Here is a 26,454-nt window from a genome sequence, read left to right as displayed (position 1 = left end):
CTCAGATAACCTCACCTACTTTACAGAAAAGATGGGAGGAGGAAAGAAGTGGACTATTTGAGCATGATGCCTTCTTTGGTTTTCCACCTGTAAAATTACCTGTACCTTCATCTGTTCTTTCCTCATGGTCTCCCTCCTCCAAGGAGACAGTATGTTAACTCCTATCCAAGGGCAGTGTCATCTCCTCTATTCTAAATCTCAGACCATTCATATCCAGTAATTATCTTCCAAATGTCCCAACTTTCACCTGTACTTTCAACCTCTCATACAAACTGGATCTTTGTCTTTGGTATTTAAACCTCTCACATCTTAAAAATGATCTTTCCCCAAATTGCTTGCCCCTCTATGTCTACTAACCTAGCTCTTGCCTTCAGTTCATAGTCAAGCTTCTCCTTTTCACTTTGTCTCAAATTTCTCACCTCATTACTCCTCAACTATAACCATGTGTTTTCCCCATCAACAATTCTAATAAAAACGATTTTACCAAGGTCACTGATGACCTCTTGATTATGGGATTAAATGAGTTCTTATTTTCTTGAACACTTTGCAGCACTTAACAATGTTGACCATATCTCACTTATAAAATATCTCCTCTCTGTGGCATCATCATAACACTATTCTCTCCTGTTACCCATCTGTTTCCAGTTGCTCCTTTTTTAATCTGCTTCACAGACTCAACTTGTTCCTCCTATCCCTTATTTATTGACGTACCCTTCAGTTTACTTTTCTTCTAATCCCTTCGCAGAATTTCTCTTTATCACTGACAATCTAAAGTCATATTGTTTTTTCATCTGAATTACTATCATAGCTTCCAAACTGGATATTCTGCCTCAGTGTTGCCTCACTCCATTCATACATCATTTTTGTAACATACTATACACCAATATTTCATGTCACATGGCTCATGTAGTTCTCTCCATCTGGTGTACCCTTCACACCCACTGTTCTCCTCATTAGCCTTGTCTTCTACGTCTTCAAGGTTCAGCTCTGATTCTTCTTCCTGTGGGAAGCCTTCTTTGTTGACCCCTAGGACACATATCTTTTATAGAGCTTTAGCATTATATATTAAATATATATTAACTTTGGAATCTCCTCTTGCCCTCCCAACCATTGAGAGTAAATTCATTTCAGGTAAGAATTTTCTCTTAGTTATCTTTTTATCCCCAAGTACCTAACACAGTGTCTGACTAGTACATAATTATCACTCAATAAGTACTTGTTCAAAGTATTAAATTGACATACCATCCTGTTTTTTTAAAGCCAAAGCAAAATTCTATCCTTTATACATTCAAGATAAACCCTAATATTTACCTCAGCATTGGCATATAAGAACATTTATAATAAGATGTGTTTGTCCAACCAAACATATCTCCCAATTTTTCCCACCCTCAAGAAGTTTATGCTATTCCATAATTCATTCACCAGTGTCTAACTCTCTTTCTAAAGCGGGTCTCTTTCATGACCCTGCAGCTTTATACATTGTTTTCTCTGTGTTGACAACATTTCTCTCAGTTTCTATGTATGTCTGTCTGCCTGTTAAATCCCTAATCATTCTTTTTACGAAATTTTCTAAACTCTTCTAGGCAGGGTAGTTATTTTATCCTCTTGAATGGAAAGCACTGTGTTCATTTATTTGCAATATCTCTGTGATGTATTGTGATGCAGACATTTCTGTTGTGTTCTTCCCACTAAAGTAAACTATTGATCTTCTTGAAGGGAAGACAATTTCTACCTCATCTTTTTTCTCCCTTTACCTAATAAATAATTAGCACTCTAAAATCAGTGTTGTTAAATAAGTGAATAATTTTCAAAATAAAGGAATACATCATAACTCAGAGATAAAGTCTCAGTGACTAAGTGATAGTTTCATGGTTAATGGAATTTATTTCCCAAAGGTTGTTATTATCATTTCTGTCTTCTGTCCTTCCTTTGTTTTGAATTTTCTTTACGACTTAAATATTGTCTCGGCAACCATGTTTTTGTTGCTTTAGGGACGTTCTCTGGTTGTTTTATTTTGAATGTACTGTTTTCAGTGAGACTGTAAATTCCTCAAGGGAATGATTTGTTTGGTTCTATTCTGTGCATCTATTCTGTGTGTCTACCATAGAGGGAAACAAAACATTCATTCATTCAAGTATTTGTGAGCATGACTGCCATGTGTCAGGCACTGCTAGTTCTTGGGGATGCTGATGCTTATATACTTAGATCCACAAAAAGTACTGAAAAGACTAGCTAAGCAGAAGAATATAGTCTATACCTTAATAAAAGGAAAAGTCTGTCAAAATGTGATAAATTCTGTATGTTCATACCCAAGGTAAAAATTTTCAAATAAATTAAATATTTAAAAAAATTCCTTTCTTACTAATCATATCTGTGTATTTTGCCTATGTCTTTCATTTCTTTTGGTGTCTATCTCTTTCCCAGGATTGCATTTTTTTTTTCATTTTACATTGTATGTTTCACTTTTCATGTATAATTCCTTTGAGTGTCAGACATTCTAGAGATCACACTGTGATCATTTTATCTACAAACTTTCCTGCCCAGAAGTACCCCTACTGTTCTTTTAAAACAGAAGTGGGTTTGTACTGTGGAGAAGCTAAGTAAGGGAGTCCATAGTCCACTATCTTTACTTCTCCCATCTTTTCATGTGATCAGAATTAGTGGAAAGACTATTAAATCATCATAGATATTCCAGGTGCTTTGTGCTAATAGCACATCCTGTCAGTAAACACAGGAAATGAGGCTTTCTACAATACAGGGGAACAAAAACAAATACAAAAACAAACACAATACAGGAAAATTTTGATGTATCTCATAGATTTACTACAAACGAAAAAGTCATTTCATTTTAAGAACTCTTTGAAATTATCTTTCAAATGGATAGTTTCTCCTATAGATTTTGAATTCCTTCTTCTGATTTAATTAGTTTCCATTTGTAAATACTTGCACAAAAATAATACATTTCAACTTTTTTCCTTACTTGTTTAGTTCAGCTAAAACATTTGTAATTTGGTTATTATTTTTATTCCCTGAGTTATATGTGCTTTGATTATGACATTGTCCACTTTATCTCCATTAAATTTCAAGTCCATAGGCCTTTAAAATTACATATGCTAAAAATTAAAGACTTATTTCCTGTTTATTTTTCTCTCCCAATACTCCTAGAATTGTTATTAATTTTAAGAATTAAATTTTAATTTCCCATTTAAAAACTTACAAATTTTAATTCTTACATAGAATCAAGAATCACAATTTAATCAACTTAATTTTTTTAAAGGAATGTTGTTTAAAATCAACATATCATAGGAGTGTATTTAGTAGTAAATTTGTATACACACACACACACAAATAATCCTTTACCTTAATGTGAGATTATATTTTTAATAGTAATTGAGGTATGAAAGATCCATAGAACCTAAATTACTCTGACGCAGTTTGATGATTAATAACCACAGTTTTGGCACTAAATAAAAGCAACAATTGTCTATTTGTAAACTGCTACCCCAAATATAGCATAACAGAGAACTATAATATTTTGTTACAAAGTTTATCAGATATTATTATTATTATCAGTATCATCATCAACATCATCATTATTACGCACTGTGTGCCAGGAACTGAGACAAACAAAGGACTTGCAAAGGTAAAGACAAACATTGCTACAGACTGAAGAATTTTGCCCCTGCCCCCACCAAAATTTATATGTTGAATCTTAATGCCCTTGGGATGGTATTAGAAGGTAAGGTCTTTAGGAGGTGAATAGGTGATGAGGGTGCAGTCTTCCTGAATGAGGTTAATGCCCTTAATAAGAGAGATCCAAGAGCAATCCTCACCCCTCCACCATGAGAGTTACAGTTTGAAAGTTATAGTAAGAAAGGTGGTCCTGCTCAGAAATGATCTTAGACTTCTCAGCCTCCACAATTGTGAGAAATAAATGTTTGCTTTTTATAAGCCACTCAGTTTATAGTATTTGTTATAGATGTGAACAGACTAAGACAAACACTGAACTAAAAATAACCTTAACATGTTCCAGAAAAGCAGCAATTGTATTTAAGAATATTTAAAATTTACAACCAGAAAAAGTCCATAGTAATCACCTTATACGTCCATCCTGAAAAATTTACAAGAAAGCAAACTGAATCCCAGGAAAGTTTAAACAGGATAAGTATAATCATACTTCAAGAAAATGGGTAAGTTGGAAATAGAAGGTTCTCACTAACATCTTTGGCAATATCCCCCAGCCAGGCCAAAATGAAATCATTCATTTGCTAACTATTTGCATATTTTTCTAATAATTTTTGAGGTTGGCAAGATGTGTGGAATGTATTTCTAAACAATTGTTGGAAGGGCACCATTGAAATGCAAACTTTCTAATTGTCAGGTAGTTTTGAATTCTAAATAATATATATAAATGCTTCACTATTCATCTCCATCAAATAACAAGTAAATGTCATTTTATCATTAAAATATGCTCATTGTTGGAGCTCAGTAAAATTCATTTGCTTATCAAAATTATATGATAAATTTCAAAGTACTGTTTTTAGAAAAAAACCATGAAGAAACATGAATCTATGATAAATATCCTTACCTAGACCATCTGTCTATCTTCTTCACCATATGCCACTCTATTAATTCCTAATATCATCCTTATTATGCATCATCTCATCTGTAACATCATTCCACAAAACTAAGAAGGCATCAATAACAGCTACAGAAAAACACCTGCTCTATGTGTTTCCAGTTGATAAATTTCAGCAGGTTCTTTCTTGTTTGCTCTTGGGCAAAATTTTCTAATTGCTTTTGCATTACAGGAAGCTTTCTACCAGGGCAACTTTGTCTGATTACAATTAGCACACTACTATCTTCTTAAACTTGTTTATTGTAATTAATTAAATCTCCCCACAATATTTATTCAAAATGTTAATTTAGCAACTATCATGTGCACAATAACATGCACATAATGGTCACTAGGCTAAACATTGTGAAGAAGAATAAAATATGAGTAGGAACTTATAATAGCTGTAAAATAATTTTGAAAACTATCGATCTGCAAAGCCCGTAATAAATACTGGTTAATGAGGGCCGTAGCTCTTAGGTTTGGCCAATAATTATTTAAGCTGTATACTTTTTTTTTTATTTTGCATATGAAGAAAAGAATTAAGTCTCATTATGATCCTTCTATTTAATCAAAGGCAATGAACAGATAGACTACATTGGCAACTAGCCTCTTCTTGACAACAGCTGAAATAAATCTATTCAAAATTCTAGCACTTTGGAAGGGCTGATTATTTTGTCTTTCTGAAGTGGTTTTGGTTGAAGGAGTAAGTCCCCCCATGAAATGATTAGGAACCACTGCCAAAAAGAACAGAATTAAATGCTAAATTGTACGGTAAAGACAGTAAATGTGAAATGATGTTAAAGAAGGGGGTGAGTAAAGGATAACTGAAATAGGAAAGAATTTTTTGAGGAGGTGAAAGTCGAGTAAGACTCTGAAAAGTGGGCAAAATATGGTTAATAGGTACACTTTCATTTATGACAGGTCTGACACATATGAAAATTAGAGCTGTAATTCCGTTCGGTATTGAGCTGCTGGAATAAACCTTCGGTGAAAGTTAAAGAAACAACTAGATGGAGATAAATCATGAATTATTTTGGAAATGAGACGAGTTAATAATTATTAGCAGCACCACTACTATAACCACCACCACCTCTATCTCTATCTAAATGTTTGTGTTTTAAATTTTTTTTTGTTTCTTTAATTTTGTATCTGTATGAGATGATGTTCAGTAAACTTTCTGTGAAAATCATTTCATGATGTAAGTCAAATAATTATGCTGTACATCTTAAACTTATATAGTGCTATATGTCAAATACATCTCAATAAAGCTGAAAGAAGAAAAATGTTTGTGCTTCAGCCCATGTACAAAATGCTTTTACATGGATTATCTCATTCCATCCTCATACAAACTCTTAACTCCCTATGAAGTAGGCACTGGTATATTGCAACACTCCTTTTACAAATAAGAAATCTAATAATTATAAAGAAAGTAGATTCCTTAAGTAGAAGATCAGGGATTTAAACTGGCATTGTCAGATACCTGAATTCGTATTTTTGATTATTTCATTTCACTGGCTTACAATATGAAACTGAGAAATAACATGGGATTTTTGAACACTCCTGGGTTATAATAAAAATAAGACTTTGATGGGATTAGTATGCCAGCAATACATATGATAAACTGTAGTCCAAATGAAAAGACATGAGACAAATGCAGTACTGGAACTACAGAATGGTAGCAATGCTAATGGAGCTTTAGGGGTACTTCCAAAGCACTTCAAAGGAGTGACATAACTAAATCAGATTCCTGGACTCAATTCCAACATATGTGTTGGTGGGTGGAGCTTCCCACACAATACCAAGCAATTCTCAGGACACTAGCTGGGTGTCCTCGAATTCAACTCAATTTTGGCACTATCTACTGGGTGATAGCATCAGATTCTACAAGTTAAAATATAATCTACTGTGAAGGAAAAGCCGGGCTGGTCTAACAAGATAACTCACAAGTCTAGGAATGTGAAGGAGAGGCTGGGCTGGGCTAACAAGATAACTCACAAATCTAAGTATCGGAATACTGATCTGAGTTCTGCTGGACTAACTTGTAAATCTAAGTTAATTAGTGTTGGTTTGCTGTTCATGTTTTTTGCTAGCCAGCTAGGTTTTCAAAGATACATATCTGGCTTTGGAATGTTGGTTTGCTGCCTCCCCGCCCCCACTTTTGTGATGATAATGCTGCTAAAGCTGTTCCATGCCTATTGGCCGAATGCACCAAGCTTGTACTTTACCCTATAAAACCTCATGCGCACGTCTTGGAGGTGCTCAGAGCTTCGGAGCAGAAGCCCCTCTGGGCCCGCTGACGTAATACATCTGAGTACTCCAACCCTCCGAGTGATGCTTGTTTCTTGGCTGGCCTGTCATTTCCGTAACACTACAACACTGTTCCCAATCCCCTGATGCCTCCTCCCCTATTTTAGATGCCAGTCTCAAACCAGGTCATTATCTGTGGTACTGACCAATCGGCTACAAATTGTAGGTTCCCACAACCACCTCCTAGGACTTCAGATATCAGTTGCAAGATCATGTTTGTTACCTGTACTTCTAATTGACTGGCTATATATCAGAGTCCCAAGACTGTCCCCTTTTTGGGTTCACAGAACTCAGAGAAACATTCTACTTACTAGATTACAAACTTATTATAAAAGGAAATAACTCAGGAACAGCTAGATGCAAGAGATGCACAAGGCAAGGCATGGGGAAAGGGCTTAGAACTTCTGTACCCTCTTCAGGCACACCACTCTCCTCAAATCTCCAAGTATTCACCAACCCAGAAGCTCTCTGAACTCTACCCTGTTGGGTTTTTAAGGAGGCTTCATTAAATAGGCATGATTGATTATATCATTGGCCAGAGATGATTGATTCAAACTTCAGTGCCTCATATTTCTTCCCAGAAGTCAGAAAGTAGGACTGAAAATTCCAAACCTTTAATCACATGGTTGGCTCCATTGGCAACCAGCTCCCACTATTCGGTGCTTCCCAAAAGCCACCTCGTTAACATAACAAAAGGTATCTTTAGCACTCTCAACATTTAGGAAATCCCTAGGGTTTTGGGAGCTGTGAGTCAGGAACTGAGGACAAAGACCAACTATACATAAGAGATGTATTTCGGTCATCTCAGTGAGCAATATATATTTCTTATAAATCAAAACATCACAATGACATAGCCTTTCTAATCTAATTTCACTTTTTACTCTTTCACACACTCAACAAAATGAATGCTTATCCTTCCCCACCCTTATTCCCCAAATATGCCAATTCACTTTGTGATTTTGCTCATGATATAGTCTCTGTATTTGGAATAGCTTTCAATTCCCTCTGTTGATATAAATAATAATTCCCAGGCTCTACTCTTATGTTACTTCCTCCATTTCAATGTCTGACCATCTCCAAACATGGAAATAATCCTCATCTGAATTTTGCAGAGGATTTTACCTCTCTTATAAACAAAAGTCTGCTATATATTACCTAGTTTTGTGTTTATACCTTGTAAGTCAATACAAAATACACATACTGTGTATCCCATATAGTGTTTAATCTGGCATACCTCCTAATATTCATTACTGTTTGTGGAATCCAAAATAAATTAATCAGTATATTAATAAGTGAATAAATTATTGGATAATTGATTGAATAAAGAAATTAAAAGATGACTCCCTGGTTTTTAGCCCAGTTTCCAATATTTTGGGCCTTTTTTGGCCTTCTTTTCTAATCTTCCCTTAATCACCACTTCCATTGCTCCCATGAATAGTTCATGCCATTGTGCTTTAATGGACAAAAACACTGGTTATTTGGACCTGGCCAAATAAATATTGACTGAAAGTTCATCAAAAATGTTTTGTCCAATCTATTAATATTAACTCTCTTAAATGTTTCCTAGTTAACAAATTATTAATTCTCAAATAAATGCTGTTTCTTTGAACATCATGAATGTCTAAAATAAACATTCAATATACCATTCACATGCATAAATCTGCTTATTTGCATAAGCTCTAGCTTTTGGATATCTATTGCATTTCCAACAAAGAAATAATTATTTCCATAATGGTGAACTGTCAAATATCTCATATACATATCCCATTTAGGGAATAAAAAAGTATTGTCTGCGTCTGTGTAAAATCCATTAATATTAATTTCTGAATTGCTCTTTTTCTTTTAATTCATAATTTGCTGTTTGTATAAACTTTTAGCCCCTTTAAAACCACCATTTCTTGATTGTTCGACCATGCAATACACAGACAGCAGCTTTATTAACGACCTCTCAAAGGTGCAGTGCACTGATACTGCTATTTACGCTGCTGTCTGGAAAAAAACATATTTATTCTGTCCAAGCACCCATGAGACATGAAGACTATTCTTTGTTCATACAGTGGATAGTCATTTTAAAACTTCAATTAGTATTTCAGCATGTTCCCTCCATTACTGTTTCCAGTACCACAGCCAGTAATTTCTAATAGCAAAATTTCTTTATAAACCATATATACATTTGCCCTTCATGCAACAAACAAATAAAGCTATGTATAAATGATTAATATCTGCAGAAAAAATGTAAAATCAAGGTGAAATAATAACAATATATGAATTTTGAATATGCAAATTTTGTACCTCCCAGCTATTGACTAATGGCTGTTGAATGAAAAAAATCTCTCTCTCTCTCTATATATATACACATACATACATACACACACACACACACACATATATATATAAAAATATATATATCAATTATCTATCTTGGAATCAAATGAAATAATCATATGTTAATATTAAACAAATATTCTTGAGACTTAAGTCAGTACAGAGCTGTTCTTTGGGCTATAGGGTTTATTAAAAATAACAAAATAATGTAATATTATTTCTGCCTTTGAATAATTCACAATCATAATAAATATGATTCATTCTTTTTATTGAAATGAGAGTCTTGAATGAATAAAAGGTGGTTTATAGTCTTAATCTCACTTTATGTAAAACTACAATGCATGATCTGGCTACAACTTTTCTTTTTATGTGAAATTTTATTTAGGCATTTACGTTACTCTCCTTTCCATGAATCTTTTCCCATTCTTTTTTGCCATAAAAAATGCACATGCTTAATTTATGTAAAACTGCAGCAGGATACAGTTGCCACCACATACAGGATGCCACCATTTTGAAACCAGGATTTTCACTTTTGTCCCTTATAACTGTAATTTCTCTTGAGCGGAGGACACCAAAAGAAATCAACATTACATAGTTTACTGTTCTGTTCATTGCCGGGACACTGATGAAAGTAACTTCCACAGTATTTATTATTCAGTGTCCAGTTTATAAAGAACAATGCAAGATATTTCAGATCTCAAATCTATGAAAAAGTTTCCTTTTGTTGTGTTATTGTTATGCTTGTATTTCATAGACAATGTTTTTAGTATAAACTGCTTAGGATTCTCTGGCAGCTGTCATAATTAAACTTGTAAATCACTCTTAAAAGTTATTTACCAATTTGTACATAAGCTCCTGTTTAGGACTGTGTACTGTTCTACCTAATTTTATCATTATCCCCATTTCATTATTTATTTTTTAATGTTATTGCATTATATGATATTTTGTAAGCCTTTGAGAAAGGTGATGAATAAACACCTACCTGTGTGATATGAAAGTTTTATTTGTACCTGAGAAAAATCTAGATTCTCTCTTTTTCTTACTCTGGGTGTCAATGCCAAGTGAGTAGAATATATGTAATTGCTTCCATTTTATTATCTTTTATTCCCTCTTTAATGCTTTGAAATTTGGCTTCTCTCCCCATACTATAAATAGTCTTTCTTAAGGACTTTGTCATTTTCCAGACATTTGAGCTTGGAAAAGTGTATGGCTCTCTCTATGTCTTATAATACTCACTTCTAAAATGGAGATAATAATGCCTCCATTGGTTTGTTTTGTGGATTAAATTGAGTGAATTACATTCAGTGGTTAGCACAATGCCTGACATACAATAAGTGCCTAAAAAATTAATTCTGTGGTGAAAATGTTGTAGTAACTGGATAATCCCCTACATAATTCCATTTTTCAATTTTTGTGTCCTTATTAAGAGCTTATAATTTTTCTAGTCTCATAGACTTGAACATCATCTTTGACTCTTTCTTGTCACTTTCTCCTTCCATATCCAGCCAGTTGTCAAATACTTTGTCTTTTTCCTTTTACAATAGCTCTCAAATCTTCCCTTCTCTATTCACCAGAGTCTGTCCACAGTGTGGTGACTCAGTGAAAGTGTTCCCTGACAGAGAAGAACTTATGGAATTTTGAGTACTAAGACACTGAAATATGCAGAGATGCCATTGTTAAAAGTAACGACAAACAACAATGGCAACAAACAAACAACAAGAGTGCCAGTAAGCCAAGATGAGGTATTCATTTTGAAATATGGTTTAATAAAGTTTAGAATAAAGGAGCCTCGTTTAATTTACATGGAAATATTTAATTTGTAGAAAAGTGGTGAAAGTAAATCTTAACTGCAATGACTGGTAATACGAAAAGCCAGAGCACTCATTGATTTGTCTTTTCTTAAACTAACTAACGATAGAATCAGTACTCCACCTCCACTGCCACCAACATCACTACTATTGGACACATAAGCAATTAAAACGGCAAATCATACAGGCAGAGGTAGAATTACAGTTTAAAAAATCCATACCCACATCAATGTCTATACAGGGTAATTCATGATTTAAAACAAAAACAAAAACAAAAACAAAAACATAGCCAACAAAGTTACCACTGACTTATATTACTTATTTTATGTTCCAATTTGTTGCTATATGATTACTAGATTTGGAACTCCTTGGGAACCTGACACAGTGGTTTGCACTTGACAGCTTTCTTCAATAAATGTTATTAAATACAAGAGTTAAATATTTCCTTAAAGGCAGTATTACAGCTCAAAGATTCAATTGAAATTTATATTCAGTTGGAACGAAGTTCAAACCATTGAAGTGTGTTGAGAGCATTTTTACTTTAAAGACCTTTCTTTACCTTTACATACAGGCCTGTGATCACTCCAAGCAGCAAAGACTTCAGCTATCCGTTGACAAGTGATGCTCTTAGCACCCTGTAGGACATAATCTTCATCACAAGAGAATTGCACAGTTGATCCAAGGCTAAAATTGAACAAAGGATTAAAAAACAGGATTAGAAGCATATAACATAATGATTAGAGTCCAGTTCTACTGAAAATATCCAATAAGTTAAAAGATGTTTCAGGATAACAAAAAACACCTTTCTTTTTAGAAACTAAAATATGAAAATATGACATACAAATATATAATAAAAATATAAACAAATGAATCTACTATAAGTCAATAACACATAGATATTGGTAGAAATTGTAGAAAGCTGTCATCAAGTTTAATTATCTCATTATTAAGTTTTAGAAGCCAAGGTTAAATAATTGACTAAATTTCCCATCCTAAGTAGGTGGTAAATGTGAAGCAAAAAGTGAACGTCCTGACTTGATCCCAGTGCTTATGTTCATACCACATTATAGTACTTCTCTACCAGGTATTTATATACATATTTACTTAGACATGCATTTGCATATCCACATCTATCTATCTATCTAGATAAATATATATACATACTTAGGACAACAAAATTGTGCTGATTGTTTTTCATATTGAATTCACCCACTATTTATTATTTAACTTACTGCAATAGGGATTTTATTTCCTTTTCCACTTAAAGTGGAATTACTAAAACAATCATTTTTAAAACTCGAATAGATAAGATTAAAGATGTTTTTATTTTATTTCTGAAATTAAAAAAAAAAGTGACCATGAATACTTTGTAAACAGGAACAACCCCAGTAAAAAAAACAACAACAAAAAAGAAAACTATTTTCCTACGTGCCATAAAAAGCCTTCCAGCAGTAAATCCCTGCCAACTTCACCTCATCTCTAACCCACTACCACAAGTCATCAGCACCTTTAGCAGCTGACAGGTTTTGTGCACGCCATGCTGTTTTTTGTCTGCACTGCTTTCCCTGACCCCTCTGCCTGGAGAACATTACATGCACCCTCTCACCCAACCTGTGCCTGACAGCTCCTGTTCAGCTTCCTGAATTTGTCATATGGAGGGGTTGCATGGTCACATTTGTGGTGTTAAAACATACCTCTGGAACAGTGTGGAGGACAGTTTAAAAGGAAGATTAATTAGAGAAAGGGAGGATAGTAAAACAATAATTCAAATATTTTAGGTGAAGGGTGGGCAATTATGTCCAACCTGCAGGCCAAATCTGGCCTACTGCCTGTTTTTTATATAGCAGAGATGCTGAAAATGGTCTTTACAATTTTACATGTTTGAAATAAATATTACAAAAAAGATTATCTTATGGAATGTAAAATGTCTTTAAATTCAGATTTCAATGGCCATAAATTAAGTTTTATTGGAATACAGCCACATTTTCTCAATGATGAAATTCTTTCAGTTCTTTCAGATCTGAGTAAGTTGTAATGGAGACTCTTTGGCCTATAAAGCATAAAATATATACTATCTAATCTTTTATAGAAAAAGCTGGCCAACCTCTGGTCTAGGCTAAAGATGACAAAAGACCTGAACTAAGGGGTGGCATGGCAAAGAACAGAAACGTTTAGTACATGGAAAAATCTCTACGTGTTAGAATCTACTCTCCTCTGGAGGCATTTTCTTTTTTCTCTCCTTTTTTTAAAGTGGGATTTCATTTTAGATATAAAACACATCCAGAAGAGTGTACAAAATAAAATGCACAGCTTAGTGAATTATTATGAATTAAATACTCACATAACCAAGGAAGAGATTATCTTCAAGTCTTCTTTACTTCTTACTCCAAGTTTTATTGAAACCATGCTAATAGCCTGAGCAGCCTTACAAGTTTACCTAATGGTCATTTCTCTACCCTTTCTTACTTCCTCATCTCAGTAAATGGAAACACAGACATTTGTCATGCATTACGTTTAAGACAGTTTACAGCTTTAACATTAGATCACTATAATTCTTCCAATGACATAATATCCTTGTGAAACTGGATATTCAACAGTTGCTTTGATAAAAAGCAAGTATCACAGCATTTCACAGGATATGAGAGCGATGATATCCAATCTTATTCTAAGGTTTTAGAAGGTGTCATTGCACAACAGTGCTGTTGTTAGAACATAAAGTTGTAAGACTTAGTAAATGAAATACTAGGCATTTCTTTGGACCTGCAGAGCCATGAAGAAAAATAAGAAGGAAGAAGGAAGAAGGAAGAAGAAGAAAGAAGAAGAAGAAAGAAAAGAAGAAGAAGAAAAAGAAGGAAAAGGAGAAGGAGGAGGAGGAGGAGGAGAAGAAAGAAGAAGAAGAAAGAAGAAGAAGAAGAAGAAGAAGAAAAGAAGAAGGAAGAAGAAGAAGAAGAAGAAGAAGAAGAAGAAGAAGAAGAAAGAAGAAGAAAAGAAGAAAGAAGAAGAAGAAGAAGAAGAAGAAGAAGAAGAAGAAGAAGAAGAAGAAGAAGAAGAAGAAGAAGAAGAAGAAGAAGAAGAAGAAGAAGAAGAAGAAGAAGAAGAAGAAGAAGAAGAAGAAGAAGAAGAAGAAGAAGGAGAAGAAGAGTGCATTAAGGGCACTGTGATGCAAAACAACAGGGAACTTCTTAAACTAAAATATTATACTCCATATTATAGGTCCATTTCTTTTTGTGTAAGTGTTTTTCAAAATATGTTTGGGGCCTTGTAATCTGGAGGATGAGTTTGGGGCTGATCTAGCTATATATTCAGACATATTGACCATACCTCATGTGTCTGAAGGTGAATCCCAAAAAACTGAATTTTGATACTGAAATTTTTAGATGATTCCAATAAATGAAGAGATTTGAGAACAAATGACTTAGTGGTTAGCTAGGAGTATGGGTCAGGAGGATCTAGCAATAAAGCAAGCAATGATCTGAATATATTTTAGAAATAATAGCCACTAGTAGATATCATACGAAAAGTTCTAGAGAAATTACTTATTGCTTTCAGGATAAAGTATCAGACCTTTGGGAGAGAAAACAAAGATTACTCATGGTTTGACTGCTTCCTACCTCTTTCACCTTATCTTCCTGTGCAACAACCTGTGTACCCATCTCCACCTTGGCAACCTACCTGGGCCCCTCCCACACACACATATCAAACCATCCTTCCAGACACCCATTTATTCAATCACTCACTTGCAGACAAGTTTTTCCACTTTTTTCGAGTCTGATTGACTGGGCTTTAGTAATACTAATAAAGTTATACAATATGACCACTATCTAATTTCAAAATATTTTCATCTCCCCCCCCCCCTCCAAAATTCCACTAGCAGTCAGTTTCCATTACCTCCAGAGGTGCCGGCCTACCCAGTGAGGTCCCAAGGAAGTCATAGGTGCTTGCATGTGGAAGCTTTTGGATGAGAAGGCATGGGGACAGCGAGCATGGTGGGAATACTGGCAGGGCACCTACTGTATCTGTTACACACAGACTCAGCTTCCATCTAACAACTCTGCATCTCTCGTCTTGATCTCTTTCTGTAACCACCTGAGTGTCTCACAGAAAGATCACAAATTCAAAGTATCCCAAATTGAACTCATCTTTTCTTTGAGATCCATTCCTCTTCCTGTATTTCCAATCTTAGTACATACTACTATCTATTTACTCATCCAAGACAGAAACTTCTACACTTGCAAACATTCATTCATTAATGCATTTATTAAATATATATTCATTGAGTGCTTACATAGTAGTGACAACTTCAAATGTCTTAGAGATAATTAAGGTCAAAAATTTGATTGTGAATAGGTGAGTATCTGTTTAATTAAAATTATTTAAATTCTAAGATATTTTTTCCTTTAAATAATATACAGGCCCAACAAAATAGAAAGCTTATTGACTACGATTACTGTAATCTTTGATATATGTTAGGTCCTATGCAAAGGGAATGCAAAGGATGCAATATTGAAAGAAGATATGAGACTCTCCTCACAAAGAGTTCAATGACATATAGAGGAGACAAATAGAAAAAATAAAATGTGGTACCATACTTTAACTACGGAGATTGCTATAAAAGAAGAAAGGTAATAAAGGCTGTTTGGAGGTTGAAACTTGAGTTTGATACTGGAGATTGAGCAGATACAGCCAAACAAAGAAGAAGAAGAAAGGCATTACAGGTAAGTAATACACAATACAAAATTCGCAGGGGTTACAGGCATGATAGACTTTTGGGAACCACAGTATTTTGGGAACTGGCCACAACTATGGCTAGCTATTCTGTGTGTACATGCATGCTTGTGGTAAGTGGAAGTTGAAAGTGGGAGTTGGGTTGATGGGAAAAAGGATTGATGATATATGAGATTAGAGAACAAAACTGAGACAATCATAAACAGCCTTTTTATGCTGTCTGTATCTGGCAGACGTTATCCCTTCCCTTTCAACAGTTATTCCTTAAACAGAACAGTGACTTATTCAGGATATGAGTAGATGTTCCTGATTTCCGTGTCAGATCCAGGAAAGACTTATGTTTAGTTTAAACCAGTTATGATCTCATTTTGTTAGGCTAGTGATTGTTTCAAAGGTGTATATGACAACCATTTCTGACCAATGAAATGGCTATCTAAGACTTTTCTTCCTGAACAAAAATATAAGGACTCAAAAAGAGAAAACTCTTTACCATTAGTCCTTCTTCCTTCTTTATATGAGGGATTGATATCCAGAGCAAGATAGCAGCCATCTCACTAACATGAGACAATCAGCCCAAGACCCGAGACTAATATGCTAAGAATGTTGAAGAAAAAAGATTTAGAAAGATGGAAAGAGGCTTGGCCCTTATTGACATTACTGAGCAGCCAAATGTATGACAGAAAGTACTTCTTCTGGACTTCTTATTACTTGGGAAAAATACAGATTCACTTGTAAAACTGTCTTTGGATATTTCCTCACTTGCAATAGTTTATATAAAGCTTATCTTAGGATGTAACACTTTATCTTTTTCCTTTTTTGGTTTAAAATTACATGGCACTTTTGGAATAAAGTGTAAAAGCATGGTGCAATTCTATCAACTACCAATGTTTCCCAATCCCCTTTAGTCTTTATCTTAGCAATCTCCTCTTTAGTCTTTATCTACCACTCTACTTTTTACTTTATATTCAGCAATACAAACTGTCCCTGAATATGCTGTGGCTTAGATGCTTAGAGCTCTGTGTCCATGCATATGCTCTATTTTCACCCTGAAATTTTCTCTGACTCTTCATGTCCATCTGGAAAACTTCTATTTTCATAATGTAGTGAAGATGTTTCCCCTCCTTTGGGAAGCTTTTCTGGCCCTTCTCCCTATAACCTGCAAAGAGTTAATCTTGCTTCTCTATACATTAGATATATTTCTCTAATTGTATATATGTATGTATGTATGTATGTATGTATGTATGTATGTATGTATGTATGTATTTATATACAATGGAAAACTGCCTTTTCATCTTTGTAGAAACTGGCCCAACTGGTACATTATAAGCATTCAGTAAATGTTCATTAAATTGAATCATTTTTTCATATCTGTAGACCTCAATTTTATCATCTGCTCTCTCTTTTCACCTTTAATTCTTAGTACTTTGAAAACAAAAATGTAGAAAATGGATATTTAGGTTCACTGAAAAAATTACTTAAAAATTTAATCTAACATGCAATCTCAGTAATTCTGAAATGTGCATTGATAAGTTTATTTGGTATACTATTGAGTAGGTTGAATTTATTATGCCAGCAACAACTGTCCTAGACTCTGACACCAGGCCAAAAATGTTGTTGTTTTTTTAAACCACACATTATAAGCATGGGTATAAATAGGTAAACAAGACAGAATAGATCCTATTCTCATGGAATTTACATTCCAATGGAGACAGATAAACTCTATCAGTGAGGGCTCAAGTGGAAAGCAAAAATCACACTAAGCCTTTCCAAGTGAGGAACTTTAACACAAGATACCAGTTATAGTTAGGCAATGAAAGACCTGAGACATTTAAAAAATAGTACTGCACTCAGAGATTAGTGTAACTGGAAATCTAGGGAATGCATTTACTTGGTTAAAGAAACGTGACAGCTTTGTTTGGTCTGTCATGCTCAGAAGCTAGAGCCACCCAAAAGAAAGAGAGAGGAAATAAGCTCTGAATTCTCCCTAGTATCTGTGAATGGCCGAAGTCAGAAAGATGCCTAGGAAACTCACCCTGCAAGTCTCATTCCCTAACTAGCCCCATGAAAGACAGCAGAACAAGAAAAGGTATAGGAATGGATTTTAGAGCGATCAGGTTAGGAATCAGCACAAAGATAGTAAACAAATGAATAAATGAATAGAATAGTATCAGATGACAAACACTACATAGATATGATGTGATGATACAGTAAGAACCATGTTGAGGGGATCAGAAAATTACTCTCTGGAAAGGTTATATTTAATCTGACATCATAATAATAATGAGATAGTTACTCCTATAGGGATGAGCCAGAAAGGACTCCAAGTAGGAATGGGCTACATATGCTTCAAAAACAGAAAAAGAGGCTGGCTGGGATGGCTGGATCGTAGTAGGAGACGGAGAGAATGATCCAAAATCAGCTCAGTGAGAAATAAACAGAACAGGTTCCATAAAGATTATTTTTAAAGTACCTATTTTATTCCACGTGCAAGGGAGAAGTCATTGGAGGATTTTGGGCAGAGAAGTGATGTGATTTGATCTGTTCTAAAGAGATCACTCTGACTGTTGTGTAGTAAATGCATTATAGATTACAACAGTAGCAGAGGAATCATTTAGGGCTGTACTGATGATTCAAGGAAGAGATAATGGTGGTTTAAAAATCAGTAAGGTTTTAATTGAAATAGAGAGTACTGGATATATTTAAAATTTCTCTGGAAATAGAATCAACAGGACTTCTTGATGGATTGGATATGGAGGAGTGAAATTAAGAGTAGTTAATAATTTTACAAAGTCTTTTTATAAGGAAAATGCTAATTTAGTCTGCAGCATTTATATGTCCTCTCTCCTTCTATTTCCACAGTTGAGTTTTCAGTGAGTTGATAGACCCTTTTCTTCTTCTTACTCCAAGATCTTGGTTCTCTCACATATTATGCAACTTATTTAAACTAAAAACCTTCTCATTACGCAGACCCCTCTTTTTGTGTTTTATTTCCAATTGTTTCTCTTACTCTCATTTTATTCCATTACTATAAATCCATCTCACATTATGTAATTAAGGCCATATCACTTCTTCCACTTTGTCCAAGTCACATAGTATTTCCATCATAATAAGAGTATTTTTCTTTAATAAAAGTCACGTGTATTTAATAAAGCTGAGTGTTTTTTAATGAAAAGTTACAGTATACTAAATCTGAGTACAATATACTAAATCTGTTCAAATGCAGCATGAGAAAGTCTTAACAGATCTGACAGTGAATGTTGTACTCATGTTTTTCTTGTCACTGATGGTGACATTAGAAGAGATGCTTAATATTTCTTTTTATTATAACATTTATTCTAAATTATCATTTAATAATGTGTGGAATACATACATGATAAAAATCTCATTTTTTACAGATTTGAAATTACTATTAGTATACACAAAGTACTCCCATATTACATAAGCAGAAATACTTGCCTTATCCAGTTTTATTCATTAAAGGTTATTTTCTAAATGCAATATTTAAATACATTTCTAAATATGTATATTTTAAACCTTATTTCAATTAAAGATTGTCCTGATTTAAATTATTTGTATCCTCTTTTCTTTTTAACATTTTTACTATAACTTGTTTTTCCCCTCCAGTAACGAGGAAATCACGAGAACAATGTGAACAAAGTATACATAAAGTGCTAAGCTCCTCAGAAAGTATGTACAGTGTAAGGACTAAGGCTTGTTATTTGTATTATTTATTTTAAGATTGCCTACCATGTTGAGCATTTTTATAACTCATATTTCCTCAATATCCTATCAGTTTAGATAACACACTTGGAGTAACTCTAAAAAATCTAGTCTTACTATCTCTTCTATATATTTATATAACTTAAAATAATTTTTTACATGGGCTAGTTTTAATATGGTGATGTTGTCCTGAGCAATCTGGGCCCCATGTAACAACACAATGTTTATACTTTCATTGCTCTTTGTTTTCAGACGTAGGTAATACATCCTTTAAGGAACCTTCTCAAAGAGGCCAGAAACAATATGGACAATAACAGTATGATAGGTCTTAACTGCACTAGTCTTAAAACATAACACGAGAGAAAGGCTGCAGTGCAGGTTACTCGAATTCAACTTAGCAACCTTTTCTTAAGCATCTGAACTGTTTTTGTCTTGGTGATGAAAAATATTGTAAGATAGTATCTCCTTTCAAGAAACAGAATAAATTCTAGTATGGTGGTAAGAGAATCATAGAAATGAGTATCATTCAAGTCATATGGGCCAACAGAACATGGATACAAGTTATGGGAAGCAAAGGCAGATGAAAATTAATTTGAAGAATGGATAGGATTCTTATAGGCAAAAATTGGCAGGATCACGTTCTAGGAAGAGAGAAGAGCATGTGCTATATTACTGAGGTGATAAAGGATCGAAGAATTTGGAAGAAAAATTTGTCTTAAGCAAATGGTTAGTTTAAGGGAATAGTCTTTTTTTTTTTTTTCTTTTTAAGTTTCTGTTTAAAAACACATCACCCAACTAAAATGATTTATTTTCTGAAGAGGCATGTTTAACATTCCGTAATAATGTCAGAGAGTTAGGTTTGGACTATGATAAGGAGGAATTTAAATGCTAGAATGCATATATATAAGTGAAGGAAAAAGAGGACCAAATTGCAAACCATAAGCTCTAGATTCAAGGCATACCTTTATTACTTCTAAGTGTGCAAACTTCTGGCATACAGGGTTACTCATGAGCAAAACAGCAATATTGACATGTACAGTGTTTCAATGAGTAACAAGATAATGATTGTGCAAGTGCTTTTAAGTTCATATATGCTCTATGTCCGTGTGTGATAACTGATTTTATATAATTTCTTAATCGAACGAGCTATGGGAGATAAAAGTTTTTGATTCAGGGTTAATGTAGCAGTAGCTACATAGTAGGGATCCTTATTTGAAAGCCAAGTGTAATACATCCTGCAATAGAATAGGGGGCCATTGCTGTTGCACAGGTGAGAACTTTTAAGGGTGTAAAGTAAGATGGAGGCAATTAAAACTGAAAATAATTATTTAACAAGACTGAAGAAGTAGAATCAACAGATGGCAGGATTCTGGGAAAGACTAAATATTTAAAAAATCTGAATTCACTAGGAAAATCAGGAAGAGAAGAGAAAGATGGGTTACCTAGCATGTATTGAGCTCTACTTTATCCTGGGTACTTTATTAGGCAATTTTATGACTGTTAGATAATCTAGTCCTTCACTGAAGCAGTACAATTTGGTGGTACTCTTTCCATTTCTATTGATAAAGAAATATAACTTTAAGCAGAATAATGAGCTTCTATAAGTCAAGAAAAAGAGTGATAGGATATGAAATTCAGTCCATCTGATTCCAAATTCCATGTGCTTTCATTTGTAATGATGTATACTTGTTTGAAGAAATGCTAGTTCAATTTTTTTTAAAAAGTTAAAAAAATTCAAATGTCAGAAGAATGAAAATAATAAAGACCTATGAGAAACATGGAAAGTCATGATTATTGAATCCTTCAGAGGTAATGCTATTCCTAAATTTGAATATAGAGTAGAAGAGGAGCATTTTGAAGATGAAACACTGAGGACTTTTTATTTTTAGGGAATGGGAGGAGAGAGTTAATGCCTCAAGAAGAGAGTAAAAAATGAGTAATCAGAGAATAGACTCGGGGAAACCAAGATATTTCTCAGTCATTGAAAGAGCCAAAAAAGAGCTTACAATGGTGACAGAAGGATCAAGGGAAATGAGGACTGAGAAAATTAACTCAATTTAGTGATGGAGAAGACACTGGTAATTTGAGATGATGCAAAAAGTCAGATTACAAAATATTAGGAAATAGCTGTGTAATAAGGAAGGAAGAGCCACATATGTAAGTTATTCTTTAGAAGATTTTTTGTGTGAAGAGACAGAACACTTTCGGAAGCTTCTGTTTATGACCTTTTCGCACTACTAAAGTTAGATATAAAGATGAACATACTAGCATATTTAGAAATCTTGTGTTAGGAGAATGCGTGAAGCCACCCATCTTTCTCTTCTCTTTCTGATTTTCCTACAATTTTCTTAGTGAATTCAGATTTTTAAATATTTACTCTTTCCCCAAATCCTGCAATCTATTGATTCTATTTCTTCAGTCTTGTTAAATAATTATTTTCAGTTTTAACTACCTCCATCTTACTTTACACCCTTAATGGTCTCCTATTCTATTGCAGGACATATTACACATATTCAAAAGTGTGATGGATATAAATTGTAACAGTCAGTCTTTCCTGACTATAGTAGTGCTTTAATATTACCAGATGAGAAGCATATTCCCTGTTGTTTCACACTTGAGATACACCAGCGTTTTAATAATCCAAATGAAAACCCAAATTTTGGATCCAACATTATTCTTTGCTCTCAAAAGAACAAATTCATGTCCCTATTTGGTGACATCTCAAAGGGAAAGCATTAGACAAGGCCTTTCCTGCAGAATAAAAGTCTATGTAATGTAAGGATCTTGGAAGCTGAGCTTTCCCAGGATTTGGTTATAATTTTTAAAAACATTTAAATTTTTAATTTATTTTTCAGCATAGAAATTGCTGGTAGCTTCTATATCTCTTTGGCAGCATTCCATCCTTTAAAAGCCTGTTATGGTCCACAGCCATTTCAAATTAGAAACAAAGCTTTTAAGATTACAAAACACAGATTCTGGGACTCTCACCTTGGAGATGAAAGCATAAAATGATAAGAAAAATGTAGCAAGTCTGTAAGATGCTTTATTTCTCCAAGAGTTTTCTTGTATACTTCCTCAGTGATTATAAAAATATTGATTTTGTGCATAAAGGAATGTTTCTGTTTTAGCGACTGCTGTCTATAAGTCATTTACTTTTATGATGAGTTTGAAGTCCTGCTATAAGGTCATATAATCAGAGGAATTAATGGAAAAATGCTAAAGCTGCAGGTTTGATGTTTTAAGCAATTCAATTCACTACATTTGTTGAACTTCCTTCATCAGACATACAGAAATATGAATGAATCTATTTCTGATTCCAGGGATTTTACACTTAGAAAAGTTTCTAAAAGACAAGAAAATATATTTTAAGTATTGTAATGAAGGTACCCACAATGCTAGGAAAGTTAAGAACCAGACTGCAACAGATTAGGAAAACACAAAAAAAGCTTCATGAAGGAGAATTTTGAGTGAGTCTTTGAAGAATGTGTAAGATGACACAGGCAAAAATTCTGGCGTAGAATATTCTGGAAAGAAGAAACAACAAAACCAAGTGAAGATGTAAAGGAAAGCCAGACATATTTGAGGCAAACTATGTGGGGTAATTTGTATCCATAAAAATATGGTTGGAAGATAAATCTGGCAAGATTGGATATATTTTGAGGTGTTCTGAATGCCAAAAGTAAGTAGTTTGTGTGTAAGTAGGCCACAGAAGAGCTCTATCAATGTTTGAGTTGGAAAAACACATTACTGCAAATGATTTCTGGAAGACTAACATGATAACAGCATGTACATGGATGGAAAGGGGAAGGATCTGAAGCTAGTAAAGCTGACATTGCAAGTATCTAAAAATATTTTTAAAAGGGTGAACTAGGATTGTGGCCATTGAAATTGAGATGGGGGAGTTGTTCTTATTTGTCAAAAAATGCATGTCTCTTAATTGAAATATCACTTTTCCTTCTCAGAAATTGGTCATGTTAGGATAATGAAAGAATAGTAAATACTTGAGGTTATTATATCAAGATTCTAGAGAAATATTTTAATAATATATTATAGTCAAGATAGTATATGCATATATAAGCATGCTTATATCAATTAGTTCAATATAAAATCACTTATATATTTTTGTTTCATTTTTAATAGACTTTATATTTTAGAACAATTTCAGGTTTATAGAAAAAGACACAAAGTACAAAGGATTCCTATATACACCCTTATTACTCCCAACACACACACACAGTTTCTTCTATTATTAACATCTTGCATTAGTGGGGTACATTTGTTACAGTTGGTGAACCAAATCAATATTGGCACATTTCATTAATTAAAGTCCATAGTTTATATCAGGTTTCACTCTTTGTATTCTATGCATTGTAACAAAAGCATATTGACATGTATTCACCTGTACAGTATCATACAGAATAGTTTCATTGCCCCAAATGAATTCTGTGCACCACCTATTCCTGCCTCACTCTCTTCCCTGGGAACCCATGGCAATCACTGACCTTTTTACTATCTGGATGATTTTGTCTTTTCCAAAATATCATATGGTTGCAATCATAAACTATGCAGCCTTCGCAAATTGGAATCTTTCACTTAGTAGTATACATTTAGTTAAGGTTTCTTCATATCTTTCATAGCTTGATAATATTTTATTGGTCAACAACATTCCATTGTATTAATCTACCAAAGACAAATTGTATTTATCAATTTAAACACTGATGTGATTCCAGTTCACATCTTGGTTGGCAATTATGAATGAAATGCCTATAAACATTCACATGTGGGTTTTTGTGTGGACATAAGTCTTCAGCTCATTTGGGTAAATATCAAGGAGTGAGATGGCTAGATCATATGGTAATACTATGTTTAGCACTTTAAGAAACTGTCAGAACGTCTTCCAAAATGGCTTTACAATTTTGCATTCTGACCAACAATAAATTATGGTTCCTGTTGCTCCACTTCCTCACCAGCATTTGGTATTGACAGTGATTTGAACTTTGATCATTCTAATAGCTCTGTAGTGGTATCAAGTGATATACAATGATAAGCATTTTTTTCATAAACCTATTTGCTATTTAGAATAATTTATTTACTGAAAGGTCTGTTCAGATCTTTTGCCTATTGTGTAATTGGGTTGTTTGTTTTCTTACTTTCTATTTTTATGAGTTCCTTTGTATATTTTGGATACAACTACTTTATCAAATATGTAGTTTACAAATATTTTCTTCCAGTCTTTGAATTGTCAATTTTTTCCTCTGAACAGTGTCTTTTGCAGGTCAGATGTTTATTAAATGAATTTTAATAAAGTCCATGATTTTATTATTTTTTTCTTTCACTGACTGTGCTTTTGATGTTATATCTAAAAAGTCATCACTAAATGCATGGTCACCTAGACTTTCTCAAATGTTATCTTCTAGAACTTTTACACAGTTTTGCATTTCACATTTGGATTTATGATCCATTTAAAGTTAATTTTTGTGATGGGTGTAAGATCTGTGTCTGGATTTTTTTTCTTTTTTTTTTTTTGGCAAGTTCATGTCCAGTTTTTCCCGCATCATTTAAGAAAGACTATCCTTTCTCCATTGAATTGTCTTCGCTCTTTTACTAAAGACCAGTTGACTATATTTGTGTTTCCGAGTCTTCTATTCTGTTCTTCCGATCTATTTGTTTATTCTTTTGCCAATCCTACACTGTTTAAATCACTGTAGCTTTATGGTAAGCATTCAAGTCAGGTGGTGTCAGTCCCATGACTTTGTTCTTCAATATTGTATAGGCTATTTTGGGTCTTAACCTTTTCATATAAACTTTAGAAGTATTTTGTTGATAGACACAAAATAACTTTCTTGGATTTTGATTGGGATGACACTGAGGCTATAGCTCAAGTTGAAAAGATTTGACATCTTACTAATATTAAGTCTTCCTATCCATGAACCTGGAATATTTTTCCATTGATTTAGATCTTTGATTTCTTTAATCAGAATTTTGTAATTTTCCTCATACACATGTTGTAAATATTTTGTTATATTTATAACTAAGCCTTTTTTGATGCTAATGTAAAAGGTATTGTGCTTTTAATTTCAAATTCCACCTGTTCATGCTGGTATACAAGGAAAGAGTTAACTTTTGTAGATTAACCTTGTATCCTGAAACCTTGCTATAATCACTTACTAGTTCCACAAGTTTATTTGTTGATCCTTTGGAACTGTTTACCTAGACAATCATACAATCTGCAAAAAAATAGTTTGCTTTATTTCTTCCTTCAAAATCCTTAACCTTTTATTCCCTATTTATGTCTTAGTGTATTAGCTAGGACTTTCAGTATAATGTTGAATAAGAATAGTGAGAGGGGAAATCCCTGTTTTGTTCCTGATCTTGGGAAAAAGTTTCTCACCACTAAGCACCATGTTAGTTACAGGTTTATAGTAGTAGATTTTTTTTATCAAAATGATGAAGTTCTCTTTTCTTCCTAGTTTTCTGAGAGTGTTGGATTTTGTCAAATGTTTTTTCTTCATTTACTGCAATGGTGATACGTTCTTTTTCAGCCAATCTATGTGATGACTTGAGTTTTGAGTATCAAGCCAGCTTTGTATACTTGGAATAAATCCCACTTAATCACAGTGGATACTTCTTTTTATACATTGTTGGATTTAATTTGATAGTATTTTGTTGTAAAATTTTGCATCTATTGTTCACTGGACATATTGGTCTGAAATTTTCCTTCCTAGTAATGTCTTTGATTTTAATATTAGGGTAATGAGGAATCTTAAAATAAGTAGGAAGTATTCCCTCTGTTTCTATTTTTCTGGAAGAGATTGAATTGAATTGGTATCATTTCTTCTTTAAATATTTGGTAAAATTCACCAGTGAATCAACTTAGGCCTCATGCTTTCTATTTTGGAAGGTTGTTAATTATTGATTCAATTTCTTTAATAGTTTTAGATCAATTCAGAT

General features: G+C 33.6%; 1 protein-coding gene across 1 annotated transcript in view; it reads right to left on the bottom strand.

Moving 5' to 3' along the window:
* CSMD3 (CUB and Sushi multiple domains 3) overlaps window positions 1-26,454 on the bottom strand; it is a 1,010,791-nt gene that overhangs the window by 521,168 nt on the left and 463,169 nt on the right. Inside the window, exon 10 of the mRNA XM_064476888.1 lies at window positions 11,618-11,742. Coding sequence (XP_064332958.1) covers window positions 11,618-11,742 — 125 coding nt within the window. The remainder of the gene's footprint in view (window positions 1-11,617; window positions 11,743-26,454) is intronic.

Source organism: Camelus dromedarius, chromosome 20, assembly GCF_036321535.1.
Source record: "Camelus dromedarius isolate mCamDro1 chromosome 20, mCamDro1.pat, whole genome shotgun sequence".
NCBI classification, from domain to species: domain Eukaryota; kingdom Metazoa; phylum Chordata; class Mammalia; order Artiodactyla; family Camelidae; genus Camelus; species Camelus dromedarius.
This window is presented reverse-complemented; position numbering and strand designations above follow the sequence as displayed.